This window comes from Pelophylax lessonae, assembly GCF_965119305.1.
Source record: "Pelophylax lessonae genome assembly, chromosome: 13".
In the NCBI taxonomy this organism is placed as follows: Eukaryota; Metazoa; Chordata; class Amphibia; order Anura; family Ranidae; genus Pelophylax; species Pelophylax lessonae.
In genome coordinates, this window is record NC_138780.1 from 29,514,327 (window position 1) to 29,534,541 (window position 20,215).

Below are 20,215 nucleotides of genomic sequence, written 5' to 3' on the forward strand. Positions count from 1 at the left end.
AGTTTTCTTAACGCCGTACATTCCGGAACGTTACTATGGCTGACGACAGCTTCCTCCCGAAGTGAGGATGCAGGGAGTGGGTTCCTGTTGTTGGGATGTTAAAGTGTATCTCTAGGCAAAACTTTTTTTTTTTTTTATAGTTTTGGATAGATCAGAAAAGGCTTAATTCCCCCGACAGATGTTTTTTCCTGCCTGTGTCACCTTGGGGAAATTTCCAGTCTCTTCCTGTCCCAGAGACACATCAGGAAGTGAGTAAATATCTCTGCAAAGTAATCTGTCACTGTAACATTGGATGCTTTCCCCTACTTTCTGTCCCAGCTGTACAGCTTTGGATTTCCCATCACTTTTGGCGCTTTTCCACTGCATGGAACCGAACGGTTCGGCTCGCTTTGGTGCTTTTCCACTGCTGGTACCGCATGGTACGGTGTAGGAACGGTTCGGTACGGTACGGCGGCGCTTTTCCACTGCATGGAACCGAACGGTACGGCTCTCAAAAACAGTACCTACTCGATTGTGGTTCCAACAGGTACCATACCCGGTACCATATCCCACAATCCTTTGCATGCAGTCACTACTAGCCACTGATTGGTCGGAGAATCCCACCCACCCCGTTGTTATCCCATCCACTTAACTTTAGTACTACTTTAGTGGAAAAGCAAACCATACCGTACCGTACCGAACCGTTCCAACACCGTACCATGCGGTACCAGCAGTGAAAAAGCAGACCGGGCCAAGCAGGGCCGAGCCGGTACTTGCAGTGGAAAAGTGCTATTTGAGTCCTGGTGTCACTGGCCACCAGGACAAATGGAGAGGGGAATTCTACATCACGAAGAAACTGACCGGTTCTTACCTTTTTCCACTATCCAAAACAAAGACTAGCTAGAGATGCACTTTAATTTGTGACTTGGGTTGGAAACAAGCATTCTGGTGAGAGGTACCGGTCTACTAATAAAGCATTTCATGCAATGTGAACAATTTACACAAATTTAGTCAAAGCATTAAAATAGAACTACACATTTTTTCAACTTTGGAAAGAGAGTTATGACCCATGTCAGCTTTTTTTTGCCATATTGGGGAGCTTTCCCTTTACTTCCAGTCCCACAGCCAAAATGGGAAGCGAGAGGAAATCACTGCAAATTAAAGATATCCCTTGCCCCCCCAGGTCACCAAAACTAGTGTTCCCATTGGAAGATTTTCCCTCTATTACTTTTCCCATTGGGGGAAATTTTCCTTTACTTCCTGTCCCATACCCAAAATGGGAAGTAATAGGAAGTCAAAACTAAGGAGTGTGTGATTCATTTCTGTATTTCCCAGAAGTTTAACCTTAAAACAGACCTTCACCCATCAGTAGCACTTCCTGTCTTTTGCCTATTCCCTACTCTCTCCTAAACAGTTGGGGAAAAAAAAATTAACAATACCTACCTTATTTATCCTGTCTATTGTTTAAATTCCTGAATCCTCCCCCAGGCGAGGATGATGTAGGCCCAATGTTCAGTACGGGGGCTATCACCCATGCAGAGAGCCGAAGATCTCCGCCAACCTAGTGGACGAGGACGTAGGCCCATTTTTCAAAGTGGGGGTCTTGTGCATGAGCAGAAAGCCACAGGTCTCAGCTGGTCCCTCCTAATTGGGGGAAGAAAAAATATCTACCTTCTGTTGTCTAAGTTCCTGTTGTCTAAAGCCTCGTACACACGCAACGAATTTCCGCCGACCGGTCGTCCGTCTTTTGTCCAGAGTGGTGTCTGTTGGTTGGAATGTGCCTAGACTGCACACAAATTTTCCCGCATGACAAAATTCTACTTCAGAAGTGATGTCATGTGTTGGATTGCTTTCTTTGTGTTCTTTCATCTCTGAGCATGCCCAGTCTTGCTCGTAAGATTTTTCCCTGTCGAAATCTGTACTGACTGCACGAAAATCGGACGTGTTTTAAAGGTGGACAAAAATTTTATAGCCTCTACACCAGATTTTTTTCGGCCGAAAAATCGGAGTCGGTTGTCGGAAGCACCATACTAACAAGCCGAAAATCGGCAGATCGGTCGTCGGATGAAAATTCCCGGCCGAATTTCGACTCGTGTGTACGGGCCTTTAGTTACTGAATCCTTGTCTAGGTGAGGATGAAGTAGGCCCAGTGTTCAGGAGGGGGGATATTATACATGCAGGGACCCATGTCCCACATCCTAAAGACTGGCAAAGACCTGCAGCTTTCTGCGTACGCATTGAATTCTCACTTGCGCATGTGCAGACACCTCAAGGGCCTGCCACTGCTGCTTATGCTGAGTATGTAGTGTGTCGAATTTTCAAATAAAATACGAGTCCTATTACACTTAGAGTGGCGCCTGTCTTTCTCTTAGAGCTCTCTGCAAGTTCCTCTTCTTCGCTTCAAGGGTGTAAAGACTTGTTGTTTTTTATGGACTTTATGGACTCTATATGTGCCATGCCATTATAGTTTTTCCATTTGCCCTAGATGGTGGTTATTGATGGTATCCCTTCAACTTCTTTGCGCCAGTACACCCCCAGTGTTGTATATCAAGGGCCTGCCAGCCTACAAGAACTGTCAAAAACCCACAGCTTTCTGCACATGTCCGATGGATATCACGCATTCCCAGACATGCCCGTGAGTTTCTGCCAAATCTGGCAGAGACCAGAATGGTGTCTGCACATGCACATGATCTCAGTCAAAGATGGCCACACGGGATAAAAGCGTCAAGGAAGAATTATGGCTGCCAGGAAACAATGGACTAATAAGTATGTTTTTTTTATTATATGCTGCTACAGTGATAATTATCAAGGCATAGAAAATTAGCTTTTGCTAGGTAGAGTGACGTTCCTCTAGGTAGAGTGACGTTCCTCTTTAACTAAACCTCAAGGACTAAGTGACGAGAACTTGAACAATGTCCTGGGTGGCGTATCATTACCCAGAAGCCAAAAACCTGTTACACATTGTTTGCCTTCCAGCTGCTCAAGCTCTTCTATTATTTAGGCCATTCAAAATTCATAGCTTTATAAAAACATGACAAAAGCAAGGTGAAAATCAGGCTCACAGAAGAGTAACGCACCAGGATTCCAGCCTTTCCTAATCATTGAGGAACACTTAGCCCAGGGTCATGGGTCCCCTGAGCGTTCCTCTACCCCCACAATCCCACTTCCCAAACATAATGTTATTGTTGCAAGTGGACAGTTCCAAACATCGCCTCCCACCCACGGCTGCTTCTTCACTGCCACGACCTGTGCAAAGAAAAGGGCTAGCTTTGGCTTTTTTCAGTGGAAAACAAAGGCATTAATTGTGTGCCAAGCCTCAATACGGACAGACCAGGGGAAAACCCCTCCAGCAGAAGATTATAATTCGATGGCATTACAAGTCACACACACTCAATGTCAGCTTTGGCAGGGATAACTGTCAATTTGGCACATCTGTGACCTACCAGATGAAATTTCTCACTCCTCTTTAATTAAAAAGGAGGATATTTATTTTAAAATGAAAAGCTGAAAACATTATAAAAAGATCACCTAATTTGCTAGCAATGGGAGTAAGCATAGTTCCCAGCTGCCCCTCGTTGAAAGGGACTTTCCTTTTTGGGAACCAAGTCCCCCTGTCGTTATGATAGGTTGTGAAGACCTCTATAAAACATGCAACACTTAAAAAATAAATTAATTATGTAACACAAGCCTTTTTCAACCTTTCTACCCTATAACACTAGTTTCCAGCCTCAATCCTCATGCACCCCCAAGCACCATGTTTTGGCAATATCCCTTAGATCAGGGGTGTCAAACTCAATGTCATGGAGGGTCGAATTAGCATTATGGTTGCCCTCAAAGGGCCGGTTGTATCTATAAGTGCAGATGTCCAGAGCACCCCCCCCCCCCTACAGTTGTATTCAAAATTATTCAACCCCCCCCCCCAATACTGTAAAGGGTTTTAGGGAAATTAGTGTACATTTGTAATTGTATTCAGAATGAAATCCTACAAGGACTTCTTAAAGAACCATATGCAACTAAAATGACATCAATTGGTTTTGTAATACAGTAGTAAATGTTTCTTTTGTGAATTCTTCATTGACACAATTATTCAACCCCTTAAAGACTACCACTCTGAAGAACAGAGGTTCATTGAAGTGTTTTCAATCAGGTATTGAAAACACCTGTGGATGTCAAGGAGCAGCAATAAAGCCTAATAAGCACCAATTAGGCAGCTTTAAAATGACTGTGATACTCAGCTCCTTCTAGACATTTACTGGTGTGGTTACAAACATGGTGAAGTCAAGAGAATGGTCTAGGAAGACAAGAGAAGAGGTGATTACTCTTCACAGGAAGGGCAATGGCTATAAGAAGATTGAAAAGATGTTAAACATACCAAGAGACACCATAGGAAGCATCATTTGCAAATTCAAGGCAAAGGGCACTGTTGAAACGCTACCTGGTCGTGGCAGAAAGAAGATGCTGACTTCGACTGCTGTGCGCTACCTGAAGCGTAGAGTGGAGAAAAGTCCCCGTGTGACTGCTGAGGAACTGAGAAAAGATTTGTCAGATGTGGGTACTGAAGTTTATGCTCAGACAATATGGCGCACACTGCGTAATGAAGGCCTCCATGCCAGAACTCCTAGGCGCACCCACTTGCTGTCTCCAAAGAATAAGAAGAGTCGACTGCAGTATGCTAAAAGTCATGTGGACAAACCACAGAAGTTTTGGGATAGTGTTCTGTGGACTGAGGAAACAAAATCAGAACTGTTTGGGCCCATGGATCAACGCTATGTTTGGAGGAGGAAGAACAAGGCCTATGAAGAAAAGAAAACCTTGCCTACTGTGAAGCATGGAGGGGGGGGGGGTAAATCATGCTTTGGGGCTGTTTTGCTTCTGCAGGTACAGGGAAGCTTCAGCGTGTGCAAGGTACCATGAATTCTCTTCAGTACCAGGAGATATTGGATGACAATGTGATGCAGTCCATCACAAACCTGAGGCTTGGGAGACGTTGGACCTTTCAACAGGACAATGATGTGAAGAGAAAAGCCTCTCTGTGGTTGTACGAAAAAACACAATCTGGTGGAGGAGTTCTGTCCTCCTCTCTGCTGCTAATTGCGGAGACAAGATTGTAGCGGAGACGAAGGGGGTGTCACAGCTGAAGAAAAGGTGAGCGGGCCACACGAAATGGCCTGGTGGGCCAAATTCAGCCCGTGGACCTTGTGTTTGACACATGTGCCTAAAGCCCCCCGTACACACGATCAGATAATCGAATGATCTGTCGTCCGTTTTTTGTGGCATGCTAGTCTGATGTGGAAAGTGAAGAGGCTATTTTCATACGAATTTTCCCGTACGACAGAATTCCACTTCAGAAGTGATGTCATGTGTTGGATTCTTTTGTATGTTCTTTCGTCTCTGAGTATGCCTAGTCTTGCTCTTAAGATTTTTTTCCATCGAAATCTGTACTAATGAGACGAAAATCGGACGTTGTTTTGACGGACGACAAAAATTTTATAGCCTGCACATCGACTTTTCGGCCGACAAAATCCTGGAGTCGGCTGTCGAAAGCACCATACTAACAATCCAAAAATCCGCAGATCAGTCGTCGGACGAAATTTCCCTTAAGATTTTCTTATCGTGTGTACCGGCCTTTAGATAGAATAGCTCTCAAATACTAAGCCATTGATATGGGTTTAAAGCACCTGTGCAAGGTGAAGGAATTGATGAAAACATGACTGGTTCGGAGTACTTGAGGACTGAAGTTGAACACCTGCCCTAATGGAACCCTTCAAATAATTGACAGGTGTTAAAGAACCCCTGCAGAAACCAATTTATTGGAGGTTTGCCCCCTTAAATTGGTGGCCAGTGTGAAGAATGCGCCACTTACGCTGGTGGTTAGCATGCCACCCTTACAAACACCATAAAAAATCATTGGGGTTATGCTGTTGGTATTGCGAAGTGGCTTTTACCCCGAAACTATGCAGACACTATGAAATAGGAGGTCAATCAGCTAAAGCTCAAGGAAGCCTTAGCCACCTCTGGAGAAACCTTAGGGTTCTGTGAAACCCTAAAAGAGAAAGGCTGTATTTCATTGACACTTTTTTCAGCCTCTAAAATTATTGGAACGATTATTTGGAGAAAGAAATATAAAGGAAAAGTATTGATGAAAGACAATTTAACCCAATATTTTTTTTTTTTTTTCATATTTATTCTTCATAGCCAGGAGCATGTCGCATGCATACATACTTGGCGCTAAAAAGTGTTCCTCTTTCTTACCTTAGAAAGCTTAGAGGCGTGAGACCAAAGGGCAGTCCAGTACTTGACATCTTTGCAAACCATGGTTGGCCATAGTCTGCCTAAATATTTGCTACTTCCTGCAGAATGAGCCAAATATTGAGCAGAGGGTGGCACTATCCCTGCAAGCACCATCTGCCTCGACAAAAGTCGACTTAAAAAAAATCAACTGAGCTGAGTGGAAATATTATTAGCCGAACATTGACTGCATCATATCAGATAATCGAACAGCCATGGCTGACTGAAGACAATAGCTGGCAGCAGAGATTCCTCCATCCATGCTAGCATGGATAGATGAATCAACTCAATCGTAATCTTATGCTGGAGCAAACTAGGATTATAACAGTTCTAGCGGTGGTGCCATGGCAAGTGCAAAAGTGAAGGTCAGGCACTCCATGTACCTCTTCTTTGGGCAGCAGATGGGGTAATCCAATGGCGCTTTTCCGCTGCATGGAACCGAATGGTTTGGCTCGCTTTTGTGCTTTTCCACTGCATGGTACCACATGGTACGTACGGTGTTGGAACGGTTCGGTACGATACGGTAGCGCTTTTCCACTACATGGAACCGAACGGTACGGCTCACTTATGGCGCTTTTCCACTGCATGGAACCATACCGGTTCGGCACGCTTTTGTGCTTTTCCACTGCTGGTACCGCATGGTATAGGGTCGGAACGGTTCGGTACGGTACGGTATAGGTTTGCTTTTCCACTGCATGGAACCGAACGGTATGGTACGGTACGGCTCTGAAAAAAACAGTACCTACTCGATTGTGGTTCCAACAGGTACCAAACTGGTTCCATATCCCACAATCCTTTGCATGCAGTCACTACTAGCCACTGATTGGTCAGAGAATCCCACCCACCCCGTTGTTATCCCACCCACTTAACTTTAGTACCACTTTAGTGGAAAAGCAAACCTATACCGTACCGTACCGAACCGTTCCGACACTATACCAAGCGGTACCAGCAGTGGAAAAGCAAACCGGGCCAAGCAGGGCCGAGTAGAGCTGAGCCGGTACTTGCAGTGGAAAAGTGCCATTAAACAGTACCACTTCGGGGTGTGGTTCCAAGAGGGCCGTACCGGTACCATATCCCACAATCCTTTGCATGCAGCCTTGACTGTTTGTCACTACTAGCCATTGATTGGTCAGAGAATCATTGTTATCCCACCCACTTACTTTAGTACTACTTTAGTGGAAAAGCAAACCATACCAAACTGTAGCAAACCGTTCCAACACCGTACCATGAGGTACCATGCAGTGGAAGACCAAACCGGGCCAAATAGAGCCGAGCCGGTACTTGCAGTGGAAAAGTGCCAGAAGAGTTGTGTGCCCTTTTATTCCACTTTTGCCTGAAGACCTCTGGGCATGTGGATATTAAGCATCACTAGACTCTCTGCAGTTCAGGGATCATGAAGCCATCACTTCTGTTAAAATAATCATTGGTAACCTATGCAGACCAATGGTGGCTCTCCTGATAAAGCAGACTGCATGTAAGTTAACTAGCGCTGAGGTTTTCAGAAAGTCGCTTGATTAAAGTGACAGCCAGCAGCCCATTATGTGTTTGCCATCTCCAAAAAGGAGCTAAAGGATGATTTAATAAAGTTCCTTGAACTTGAGTCCTATACCAGTGGTCCTCAACCTTGGTCCTCAGGGCCCACTAACAGGCCAGGTTTGCAAGATAACTGAAATACAGCCCAGCTGATATAATTTGCTGCTCAGTGATTCCAGTACTCTAGTCTGCATCTCCCAAAGGTAATACCTAAAATCTGGCCTGTTAGTGGGCCCTGATGACCGGAGTTGAGGACCACTGCTATATCCCACTCACTGGTTCCTGAATTTGACATTAGCTTGTTAAACCTCTGGTTTAATATGCCTGGCCTGTGCCAACTACAAGAAACCCAACCAAAAATCAAGTGTAGGCTGGGTGACCTCTATAGAGTCTTTATCTTGAAATGATAGATGGAATTTTGAATCGGTCCAGGAAATAACTTCCTCCTAACACATTTTTTATCATAAGTCTATCACTTGTCACATTGACTTCCTTGCCGACATGTGCCAATAGTCAGCGAAGTATTTGGAACGAGCCAAGAAAATTATCTTGAGTCAAGTGTAAAGTACGGGGAGTATAGAAAGATAAGGAAAGGAGGAATATAAACATATTAGTCAGAAAGGTCAGGTGTAGAACAGCATTCTTCAAAATGTTTATGGCTGTGTACCCACTGACGAGTCCTGAGATTTGGAATCTCATTGGTAAAAAGCCTCGTACACACGCAACGATTATCGGCCGACCGATCGTCCGACTTTTGTCCAGAGTGGTGTTTTGTTGGTTGGAATGTGCCTAGACTGCACACGAATTTTCTCGGCCAACAAAAATCAACTTCAGAAGTGATGTCATGTGCTGGTTTACTTTCCGTGTGTTTTTTCTTCTCTGAGCATGCCCAGTCTTGCTCATCAGATTTTTGTCTGCCGAAATCTATACTGACTGACGGAAAATCGGCCGTTGTGTTGATGGCCAACAAAAATTTTATAACCTGCACACCAGATTTTTTTCGGCCGAAAAGTCGGAGTCGGTTGTCGAAAGCATCATACTAACAAGCCGAAAATCGGCCGTTCGGACGTTGGCCGAAAATTCCCGGCCAATAATCTATGCATGTGTACGAGGCATTAGTCCAAAGTGCCTTCATACCTGGAAGTATCTAGTCTTTCTCTGCCACTGGTGGCTGAACAAAGCAGTGGGGGAGTAAAGAAAACTGGTCTACTAACCCACTGCTTTGTTCAGCCACCAGTGGCAGAGAAAGACCAGGTACTTCCAGTTATGAAGGCACATTTCACCAATATGATCCCAAATCTCAGGACAAAGCATAGGTTTACTTTAAGGTGGACCCCCCCTTTAAACATTTTTTAAAGCTGCACTGTAGGCCAATATTCATTATTTTAACTCTTGCCAACCAATTAACACATATATATACGGCAGCAACATAAACTTGCTACCTTGTTGCAGACGGGCTACAGTGCCCTTAATCCCTAATGGCACCCCCATGCATCTGCAAATGGATACATTTTTGTGTGCGGCAAAATGCACGTTGCTGCACCACTGTGTTTCAGTGTGTCCCAATATTATAAGAGAGTCAGGAACCTTTTCTTTTTTGGAGCATTTATCGCAAGTAGGGCAGCCCATTAAATCCAATGGTCTTCCCTATATGCGACGTGTGGAACTGCACATGCGCTCCAATTGAGTGAATGGAGCCTTAGGCTTATTTTTCACTTTAAAGGGTTAGGTGGGTTAATGCAGTTGCTGTATGTGTTCTTTAAAAAAATAAATATAATTTTACATATAGATAATATAAGTACCTAATCTGTCATCTCCTGCCTGGTAAAGGAGGTGCACTATTAGCAGCCAATTTGGTTCTGCTCAACTAACAGAGAATGCGCTGATAGGAGGAGAGAACTGAATTCTTATTCTTTCATTGTCTGTTCAGCAGTCTGCAGCCTGGGTTATTCCTCAATACTAAAAAAGAAAAAAAATAGAGTGTGGGGTCACCCTCCTGCCTGCCCTGTCCGGCAGAGCTGTACAGATGACAAGAGTGGCTGAACAGAATTCCAAATCCATTGGCCCATAAGATTCACATATGTGTATTGAATCTGGTATTTAGCCGTTTAAACACCTTTGTGCTATGTTGTGTCAACAAAAGTGCAGTATGCATGCGAACGTGCTTTGAGTTAATGCAGCCTATTTATTTGCACCACAAAACAGACAAAAACAGGCAATGCATCACAAACACAAATGCCGACTACTACTAAGTTTTATTGCTGCCTACACCACAGCTAGGGAGATTTACGCTCCCTAAGGCACCATTCACATGGGTACCTGGGGCCGAAATCCTGTGGAATTCCTCCCTAGGTGCTGCGTAAAGCTGCCCGTGGAAATCAATGACTGTATGCAGCTGTACACGGGTATACGCCAGTATGTGCATATGCACGCATGTGTACGAACGTATGACCATAGACACAGAGTGTCCGTATGTCTGTAAGCATGGACATGTTTACACAAGTACTGGTGTATATCCAAGTACAGCCATTGGCTTCTATGGGTGGCTGTACATAGCATTTGTGGCTCCTGGTAGGTAAATACACCCGCATTTTATGTTGTAAGGCCCTAGGCACCTATGTGCATGGGGCCCAATGATCAATTATCCTGATCATCACAGTCACCCAAGAATAAAGGTGAATTAAATCAAACATTTCGGTGGTCACCAGAACAAGAACAGAACAGAGGTAAAATGTTCTAATGGGGACACTTGATCCCATGAAAACTATGGGGGATGTCCCTCAAATATGGAAAGATATCCTCTCACTTCCTATTAAATCTCCAGGACAAAAAGTGAACGGAAATCTTTTTAATGAGATACAGAAGGCAAAAAAAAAAAAAAAAAAAAAAACACAACTAGGGATACACCGAAGCCGATACCGTGTACCGTGTAAATTCTTCGTTACCGGAAACCGATACTTTGCGGAGCGTTTTGCGCCCATACAAAATGAATGTCCAAAGAAGAAATTAGGCCGACAACTCGATAACTCCTTGTTATTATCCTTTAAGTACATCGTACACACATGATCAATGCTGATATGTTTCGGCCATTACAGCCCTACTCATAGCAATGATGTTGCTATGAAAAAGGCTGTAATGGTCGAAACATGTCAGCATTGATCCTGTGTGTATGACAGGTGCCGGGTCGCATTGGCGACTAGAATTAGTGACCTGGCGCCTGGGCTGCACTGCAAGAGGTGTCTTTTCCCAGTACGCCCCCTCCGCGGGTGCGCGGACTAAGATGCCGCGCCAGCCGATAATTGAGGCCGTGGCTTTGCGGCCTTCTGGAGTGAGACGCTTCTATCGGGGAACTGGGGCCTTTTGTGGTGGCCAGGGGTGTGACAAGCAGTCACTAATGGTGCTGAATGATTCCTCTGCCTGTTCTTACTGCCCGTCCATCTCCTTCCCAAGAGGAGAAGAGACTGAAGTTGTTGCAGGCTTTATCTGGCACCCTTTGCTTAATGGTAAGTGGACAGGGCGTGTGGGGCGGTTGGTTGGAAGAGCCTCAGTTCTATTCACACCCTCACAAAAGATGGAAACAGTTTATTACATTTTTTTTTTCGTTTATTAAAATAAAATTTTTATTATTTCTCATCTCCCTGCCATGCCACAACCACACAGCTGAAGGCCCCTTTCACATGGGCTGTCTGATCAGTTCCGCCTGTCAGTTTTTCAGGCGGACCTGATCGGACCCTTCAGTCTCATCAATAGAGCGGCAGATGTCCGCTGACAACCGCCGCCATCCGATCCTGTCGACCAAATACAGACGGATGGTGGTCCTATTTTCCATCCGTCCGGCGGATCGAATTAGATGTTATCGGATGGAAATGGACAGGCAGTCAATTTCTCAGATTGCCCCATAGAGGAGAGCGGGACTGTGTCAGTGTTGACTCTGCATAGCGGAGTGGACAGGACCTGTCTTCCGCCTGCTCAGCTGAGATTAGCAGAGAAATCCCAGCTGAGCAAGCAGGTTCTGCTTAGCGGAGGTGCCCAAATTAAAGGGGGCCTAAGGTGGCATGAGTAACTGGATCAGCTATCAACCCCACCTTGCTGCACTGTCCTTCCCTAGTGAGCCATTGCCCATCACACCATCAAGCCAAGTACACACGGGCCGAATGCTGGGCAACATCAGCTGATCCAATAAAAACTGGCTGCCATTCGGCCCGTGTGTATAGCAGCCGGTCCGACAGAAGCCAATCATTCGGTATGCGTGGAAAAAAAACTGGTTTCTAACTTTTTTAGCTGGCTCCTAGATTCCAAGCAAATTTGTCAAGCCCCCGGTGTATGATGTAGCCAAATAAAGGATAATGCCAAGGAGTTATCGGGTTTCCGGCTTAATTTCTGCTTTGGATGTTTGAACAGGGGATTGGGGATCCCCCAGCCTGAGCACCGAATCTCAGCAAGTATTTTCCGATTGTGCGGTTGATCTTGGGTTTTTTTTCCTGCTTGTACATTCAAAATAAATGGGCTCAAATTGCACTGCAAATAAATGCATGCAATTCGAACAGGAATGGGGTGCGATTTCTGTCCAAGTCGCAATCGGTTTCCTGCACCGCCCCTGTGTGAACCCAGGCTGAAAAACCTGGGTGCACACAGGAGCGTGGAGAAATCGCACGTGACTCGGGCAGGAATCACACCACAAAGTATAGGTACTTTGGGTAAGGGTAATGTCCTTTTCAAATACAGATATTTGGAGCTCCCCTTTAAAAATCGTTGGTGCTCACCCCTTCATTTTTTATTTGTTTTAAAATGCGTTCGTTTTCACCATACTGTATGACTGTCAGTGCTCTTTCTCATGTGCAGCAGCCCTTGCCACCCCTCTGATCTGCGGTGAATCTAGGAATGTCATCCATCCGGGATTCACCCGGACAGTCCAGGTTTTGAATCATGTGTCTGGGCTTCAGACCACCTTAAACCCGGACACATTGGGGTGGATTTACTAAAACTGGAGAGTGCAAAATCTGATGTAGGTCTACATAGGAACCAATCAGCTTCCAGGTTTTATTATCAAGGCTTAATTGAACAAGATGAAGTTAGAAGCTGATTGGCTACCATGAACAATTGCACTAGACTCCGAGTGCTCCAGGTTTAGTAAATCAACCCCAAAGTTCAGCCCGGACTGTGGCTACCCAAATAACCGAGTACCCATAAGCATGCGCATAAGGTGTTCAAAAAGCAATATTTCTCCTGCGCTCGAGTGGTATACAAGAAGGTGTGTGGTCTTTGTTGACACCACCTAAGGCAGGGATCCTCAAACTACGGCCCTCCAGCTGTTGCCGAACTACACATCCCATGAGGCATTGTAAAACTCTGACATTCACAGACATTACTAGGCATGATGGGAATTGTAGTTCCGGAACAACTGGAGGGCCATAGTTTGAAGACCCCTGACCTAAGGTCTTGCTGCCCCCTCAGGAAAAAGGGTATCCAAATACACTGAAAAACAACAACATGAGAAGGGCGTGCCGACCTTGTTCATTACCACTGAAAAGGTTTAATAAAAATCCAAAAAAGTAACATACATTATACTCACAAACATATGAAAGTTGCACACATGTAAAAATGTATATTGGACCCAATCGCCTCCAAGACAACCAAGATATTCATACGGTGCTGGATGACCTCCAAGACGACCAACATGTTCATAAGGGGCTGGATGACCTCCAAGACAACCAAGATATTCATACGGTGCTAGATGACCTCCAAGACAACCAAGATGTTCATACGGTGCTGGATGACCTCCAAGACAACCAAGATGGTCATACGGTGCTGGATGACCTCCAAGACAACCAAGATGTTCATACAGTGCTGGATGACCTCCAAGACAACCAAGATGTTCATACGGTGCTGGATGACCTCCAAGACAACCAAGATATTCATACGGTGCTGGATGACATGATGGTATTCAGTAGCATGTTTTGGCTCTGAGGAAGAGGGTCCTCTCTCGAAACGGGTCAGCCAGGTATATGCAGACACCATCACATCATCCAGCACCGTATGAATATCTTGGTTGTCTTGGAGGTGATTGGGTCCAATATACATTTTTACATGTGTGCAACTTTCATATGTTTAGCCCCGTACACACGTCCTGTATGTTGGCCGAACGATCGGCCGTCTTTTGTCCGGTGCTGTCCTGTCGGCTGAAAACTGCAAAAGACTGCACATGAATTTTGTCGGCCAACAACAGCCGACTGCTGAAGTGATGTCATGTGATGGTTAACTTTCCCTGTGTTTTTTCTTTTCTGAGCATGCCCAGTCTTGCTAATCGGCTGTTTGTCGGCCGAATTCTGTACTGACTGGCGAACAATCGGCCGTTCTGGTGTTGGCCAACAAAAATTTTAATGCCTGCACAACAGATTCTGTTCGGCCGAAAAGTCGCTGTCAGTTGTCGGAAGCATCATACTAACAAACCGACAATTGGCCGATCATTCGGCGGCCGAATATTTACGGCCGACAATCGCTACGTGTGTACGGGGCTTTTGGGAGTATATTGTATGTTGCTTTTTTAGATTTTATTAAACCTTTTTAGTGGTAATGCACCAGGTTGGTGCACCCTTCTCTTCATGTGCATAAGGTGCACCAGGGCATACCCTAATCCCCACGTGCGGTGCAGATTCCCCCTCCTCACCAACTGTTTGAACCCTGAAAATGCCGACCCAGGTGCCTTCCAGGGCAATTGCGGCATGGCCCCATTTAAAATACCGCTCGCCGACTGCAGAATGCCGTTTGAGAGTCGGTTCTCACTAAGGCGACACGACTCCTTACTACTTCGGAGGCGACTTGTGCATTACCATGCACCACGACATTCGGAGCGACTTGCAGGGACTTCACATAATGGAAGTCTATGCAAGTCGCTCCGAGGTCGCCCCGAAGTAGTACAGGACCCTTTTTCTAAGTCGGAGCGACTTGTGTCGCTCCTATTAGAACGGGTCCTGTAGCGGTCAATGGACCGTGAGGGAGCGCGACTTGTCAGGCTGTCAAGTCGCGGTAGTGTGAACCGGCTCTAATATTTGACGCAGCCACAAATATCAAACATCATGACATGTTTACAGCCGGAGCGGCTGCATCCCAGTGTTTTGGAGCAGAGGTAAAACTGCGCCTCCCCTGACCGCTTGTCTGAACAAGCACTTAGAGTAACTGGGATCCACATAAATGAAATATTTTTTCACAGAATTGTAGCTTTTCAGAAATTTTATTGGGGTAGATCACCAGTTAAGATGTACATAATAATTTGCATAATGCTTCCTATAGAAAAAGTTAAAAAAAAGTTTTTAAAATCAAGACAGTATGGGCAGTTTTGGGACTTTGAATGAGACACCAGCTGCGTAAGGCTGTGCGTCTCCATCCCCGGAATGAAAATTAAGGAAAAAAGGTTGGGACTTTGAATAAGGTGCGTGAGAACAACCGGCCCTAAGAAAACCATACTCCAACAGGGCCTGTTGTTCTCACGCACCTCATTCAAAGTCCCAACCTTTTTTCCTTAATTTTCATCTCAGGGATGGAGACGCACAGCCTTAAGTGGGGAACACACTAGTAGAAAATCTGCCGAAAATTCCCGTCCGAGGTAAAATCGTCCGATTTTCGCCTAGTGTGTACCCAACTTTCAGTAGCCGATTCCGACATTTTCAACGAAAAAAAACGGAGGGACAAACACCAAAATTTTTTCCGTCCGTCCCCAGATTTTCTTTTAATGTGTATGCAGTACGTCCGTGAAAAATCAGATACGAAAGACTGCGCATGATCTGAATTGCTGACAACCCGGAAGTCTGGGAACAAATGTGCCAAAAAAAAAAGAAAAATCGGACGAGAAATTTCGTGAACATTTATGCACTGTCAACTAAAAACGGTAATGAACGATGAGAAGACAGGGAAAAATCGGAGGATATTTTTCGTCCGATTTTCGTCAAGTGTGTACGGCCCTTTACGCAGCTGGTGTCTCGTTCAAAGTCCTAAAACTGCCCATACTTAACATACAGCTTTAAAATCAAGACAGCTCAATATGCGTAGCCTACAGTGTCCTAAGTTTAAAGATGCATGATTAGGTGAAAACGACCACTAAGCAAACACCATCCCCTATATCCCGAAGGGAGGTAATGAGGAGGCTGCTTCTGTGCTGAGTGAAGGTTGGCCTCCATAACCAAGATCTGGTCAGAAAAAACAAAAAAAAATGAAGACGTTGGAGACTAAACCGGTCTTTATTGCAGGTGGACATGCCTTAGCAAGCCTTGCCGTGAGAGATGGACTCCAAACATCACCATGGAGAAAACCAACCCCCTTCTGGTTTGACAACTAGATGACAACTTCTACTCTTCTAAAGGCAAGGTCAGTCCCAGTTTAAGTGAACCAAGACCCAATCCTTCACTAGCATCATGTAAACATATAGGAGCAACACAAACTAGATTAAGGCAGGCCATGGAATTGTAGCAGATCTCCTCCTAAATACATTACCAAGTCAAATAATACAATCTTTGCACGCCACTGACCTAATGGTTCCAGAGTGAACCAAACACAAAAAAAACCAGGTGGGTTCGATTTTCTGTCGGATACACAGATTCACTTATCACCCTCAATCCTGATTCACTTATCGCCCTCAATCCTGATTCACTTATCACCCTCAATCCTTCGGGGTCAAAGGATTTTTTTTTTTTAGGTGGATCGGTGTAATTATTAAGATCCATAGTGCCATTGTCTGTCAATATAGACCAGGGGTCTCCAAACTACGGCCCTCCAGTTGTTCAGGAACTACAATTTCCATCATGCCCTAGTCATGTCTGTGAATGTCAGAGTTTTACAATGCCTTTTAATGGGAGGTGTAGTTCCCCAACTGCTGGGGGCCGTAGTTTGGAGATCCCTGATATAGACCATCAAGACTTTGTCAAATCCAATCACGACGATTCCTAGATTCTACGACCACAGCTAAGGCCTATCGAAAGAGCATGACCAACCATTTAGTCTTCCCATTCATTAAAAACCCATTTTGTTTCATCTGACCTTGTACCAGCACAAGTTTTGCTTGGATAATCAGATTCATAATCAAGGGGAAAAAAACGGCCTGAGGAAATGGATTTCTGAAATTGCAAGGTTAGCTCAATGGGGCTGATATTTTCTAAATCTTTCCATCTGTCATTCCAGCAGCTTCACCACACAAGGCCAAAATGTTTCCTTTGGCCTGCTATACCATTGATAGTCCCAAAGCCTCCCACTCCTCAAAATAATAATATTAGAAAAAAAAAAAAAAAAAAAAAAAAGTATTTATTTAAGGAAAAAAAAAAGTAACAAATATTTATAAAAAAAAAATTATATATATATATATATATATATATATATATATATATATATATATATATAATATCAAGCAATTGTCAGTTGGTGTACACAAAAATTGCATAGTCCCAACGCCTCCACCCCCCAAAATAATAATATTAGAAAAAAGAAAAAAAAAGAAAAAGTATTTATTTAAAAAAAGAAAAAAAAAAAGTAACAAATATTTATTAAAAAAAAAATATATATATTATATATATATATATATATATATATATATATATATATAATAATTTAATATCAAGCATTTGTCAGTTGGTGTACACAAAAAGTGCATAGTCCCAACGCCTCCACCCCCCAAAATAATAATATTAGAAAAACAGAAAAATAAAAAAAGTAACAAATATTTCTTTAAAAAAAGAAAAAAATGTAACAAATGTTTATTTAAAAAAAAATATATAATAAATAATTTAATAATATTAAGCACTTGTCAGCTGGTGTACACAAAAATTGCACTTTGTACAACTGTCAGTTAGTTCGTCTGTCAGGCCGGCTACAATTTAACATCATTTACCAAATAAAAAAAAAAAAAAAACACCACAACATATTAAAAATTAAAAATGTTTAAAATGATCCTAAAGATTCTGAATAGGTTATTTTAAACTGATTTTTCTTTTTATTGCCCCTAATATGGTGCATGGTTCAGAGGGTAGGGTCCAAGCATTGTTAAATGTCTAGAAATAGGGGAGGGGAGGGGCAGAGGCAGGGTTTTAGGTTAACTTGTCAAATATAATTGACTAAAATAGATTATATTCATAAGAACGCAAGCACAATAACAACAATTCATCACAATTTCACAAATCACGTGAGCGTACTATTATAACAATTAAATTGACAGACGTACACGCCTTGGTAATAAAAAAATAAAACTAAAAAAAAATAATAATAGGGATTATGGTATGATAAATTATAACTGGATACAAAGCAGCCGCACAACATGACACATGAAAGCAAAATATACATATAATGCACATTTTTTTTTTTTTTTTTTTGGAATTGCAGTGCAAAAATAAAACATAAATAAAAAAAATAAATAAATTTAAAAAAAAAGCAAAAAATACATATAATGCACATTTTTTTTTTTGTAATTGCAGTGCAAAAATAAAATATAAATAAAAAAATAAATAAATAAAATTTTAAAAAAGCAAAAAATACATATAATGCACATTTTTTTTTTTTTTTGTAATTGCAGTGCAAAAATAATAAATAAAATTTTAAAAAAGCAAAAAATACATATAATGCACATTTTTTTTTTGTAATTGCAGTGCAAAAATACAATATAAATAAAAAAATAAATAAATAAAATAAAAAAAAAAGCAAAATATACATATAATGCACATTTTTTTTGTAATTGCAGTGCAAAAATAAAATATAAATAAAAAAATAAATAAATAAAATAAAAAAAAAGCAAAATATACATATAATGCACATTTTTTTTTGTAATTGCAGTGCAAAAATAAAATATAAATAAAAAAATAAATAAATAAAATAAAAAAAAAGCAAAATATACATATAATGCACATTTTTTTTTGTAATTGCAGTGCAAAAATAAAATATAAATAAAAAAATAAATAAATAAAATTTTAAAAAAGCAAAAAATACATATAATGCACATTTTTTTTTGTAATTGCAGTGCAAAAATAAAATATAAATAAAAAAAAAATAAAAAAAATCCCATTGTATGCAATAGAAAATCTGACATACTGAAAGGCACACAGACATACAAAGATGGAACAAAAAAAATAGAATTACCTGTCAATGGACGTCTGAGGTGAGCTAATACTCATTTTCGCAAGGGTTATCCCAAAATCCAGCGTCTCCCTTCCAAATTGGGAGGAAATCGGAGATATAGATTTAAAATATATAAAAGGTTGTCACTGCACACAAATGTGGCTACCTTTTGTTAAAGGGACAGTCCAAACCATTTTGCATTGCCTTCCTCTTTGGGGAAAAAAAACAATGCTTTCTTATGCTTCAGCTTGCAAAAATTAAAAAAAAAAAAAAAAATATATAAGAATAAATAAAATCTCACAGTCCCTTGTTATAACTTCCTCCGCTAAACATTACGCAGCATTACAAATTGGAACATATATATAAAAATAATAATAATAATTAATATAGCAAATCCTGCTTAAACAGCTGTTATCGTGTTGACAAGGCAAAGTTTTAACCCCCGTCTTGAAAATTCGATTTTGCAGCCTTGTCCATCCTCCAAATCCAATCAAAAATTTGACCAGCTTTTAAAAATAAATTAAAAATGGCTAAAATATTTTTTTAAATCCTGGCAAAAAAAAATAAAATAGCAAAATAAAAAAAAATAAATAAATAAAAAACCCACTAAGGCATTTTTTTTTATCCGATCGTAAAAGATAAAAAGACGTATTTTTCTTTCGGGGGATTCGCCGAATCGGATATTCTGAATGGGATTTTCCAAGCGGATTATTTTCGGTGTCTTGCTCCAGTGGCTGTTTTTTTTTTCCTCCTTTTTTTAAAGCAGATCCAGCTTTGGTAGATCCAAGAGGCCTGTTAGATCCCCAGGTTTTCCAGGAGCCCCCTGGCCCGAAGTCTGCATCGCTCTCCTCCTTGCACGCTCCTCTTTCCCCTTCCACATCCAGCAGGAAGGGAAATCTGAAATCTAAACTGCAACAACTGCAAACACACACACAAAAAAAAAAAAAAAAGGACTGCAAGGCACAAATTTTGCAGCAGGGTGTGAGTGCAGTAGTGGTGCCTGAGATAGATAGGAGAAAATCAGTTATTTGCTATCTCTCCCTGCCCCCTCCCTCTTTCCTTTCTTTTCCTCTTTTTTTTTTTTTACTCTTTTTTCTTTCTTTGCCCTCCCCCCTTCTTCTGCATAAATACAGGCAGAAGCTGCAATAAACACACAGGCAGCTATGGAGCTTCCCCTCCCCCAGGATTGCTAGGGGCTGGGCTGGGCAATGGCTGCAGATCCCTCTCCCCCCTTCCTCTCCTCCCCTTCCTCCTCCTGAATCTGCTCCACTCATTGGGAAAGAGAGAGGGAGAGAGGGAACACACTGCACAGACAACACACACA

The 20,215-nt window shown here is 42.4% G+C and overlaps 1 protein-coding gene across 1 annotated transcript in view; it reads right to left on the reverse strand.

The window, feature by feature from the left end:
• ARHGEF11 (Rho guanine nucleotide exchange factor 11) overlaps positions 1-19,396 on the reverse strand; it is a 375,726-nt gene extending 356,330 nt beyond the window's left edge. Inside the window, exon 1 of the mRNA XM_082275008.1 lies at positions 18,913-19,396. Coding sequence (XP_082131134.1) covers positions 18,913-18,947 — 35 coding nt within the window. The 5' untranslated portion in view covers positions 18,948-19,396. The remainder of the gene's footprint in view (positions 1-18,912) is intronic.
• Between the last annotated feature and the right edge of the window lie 819 nt (positions 19,397-20,215).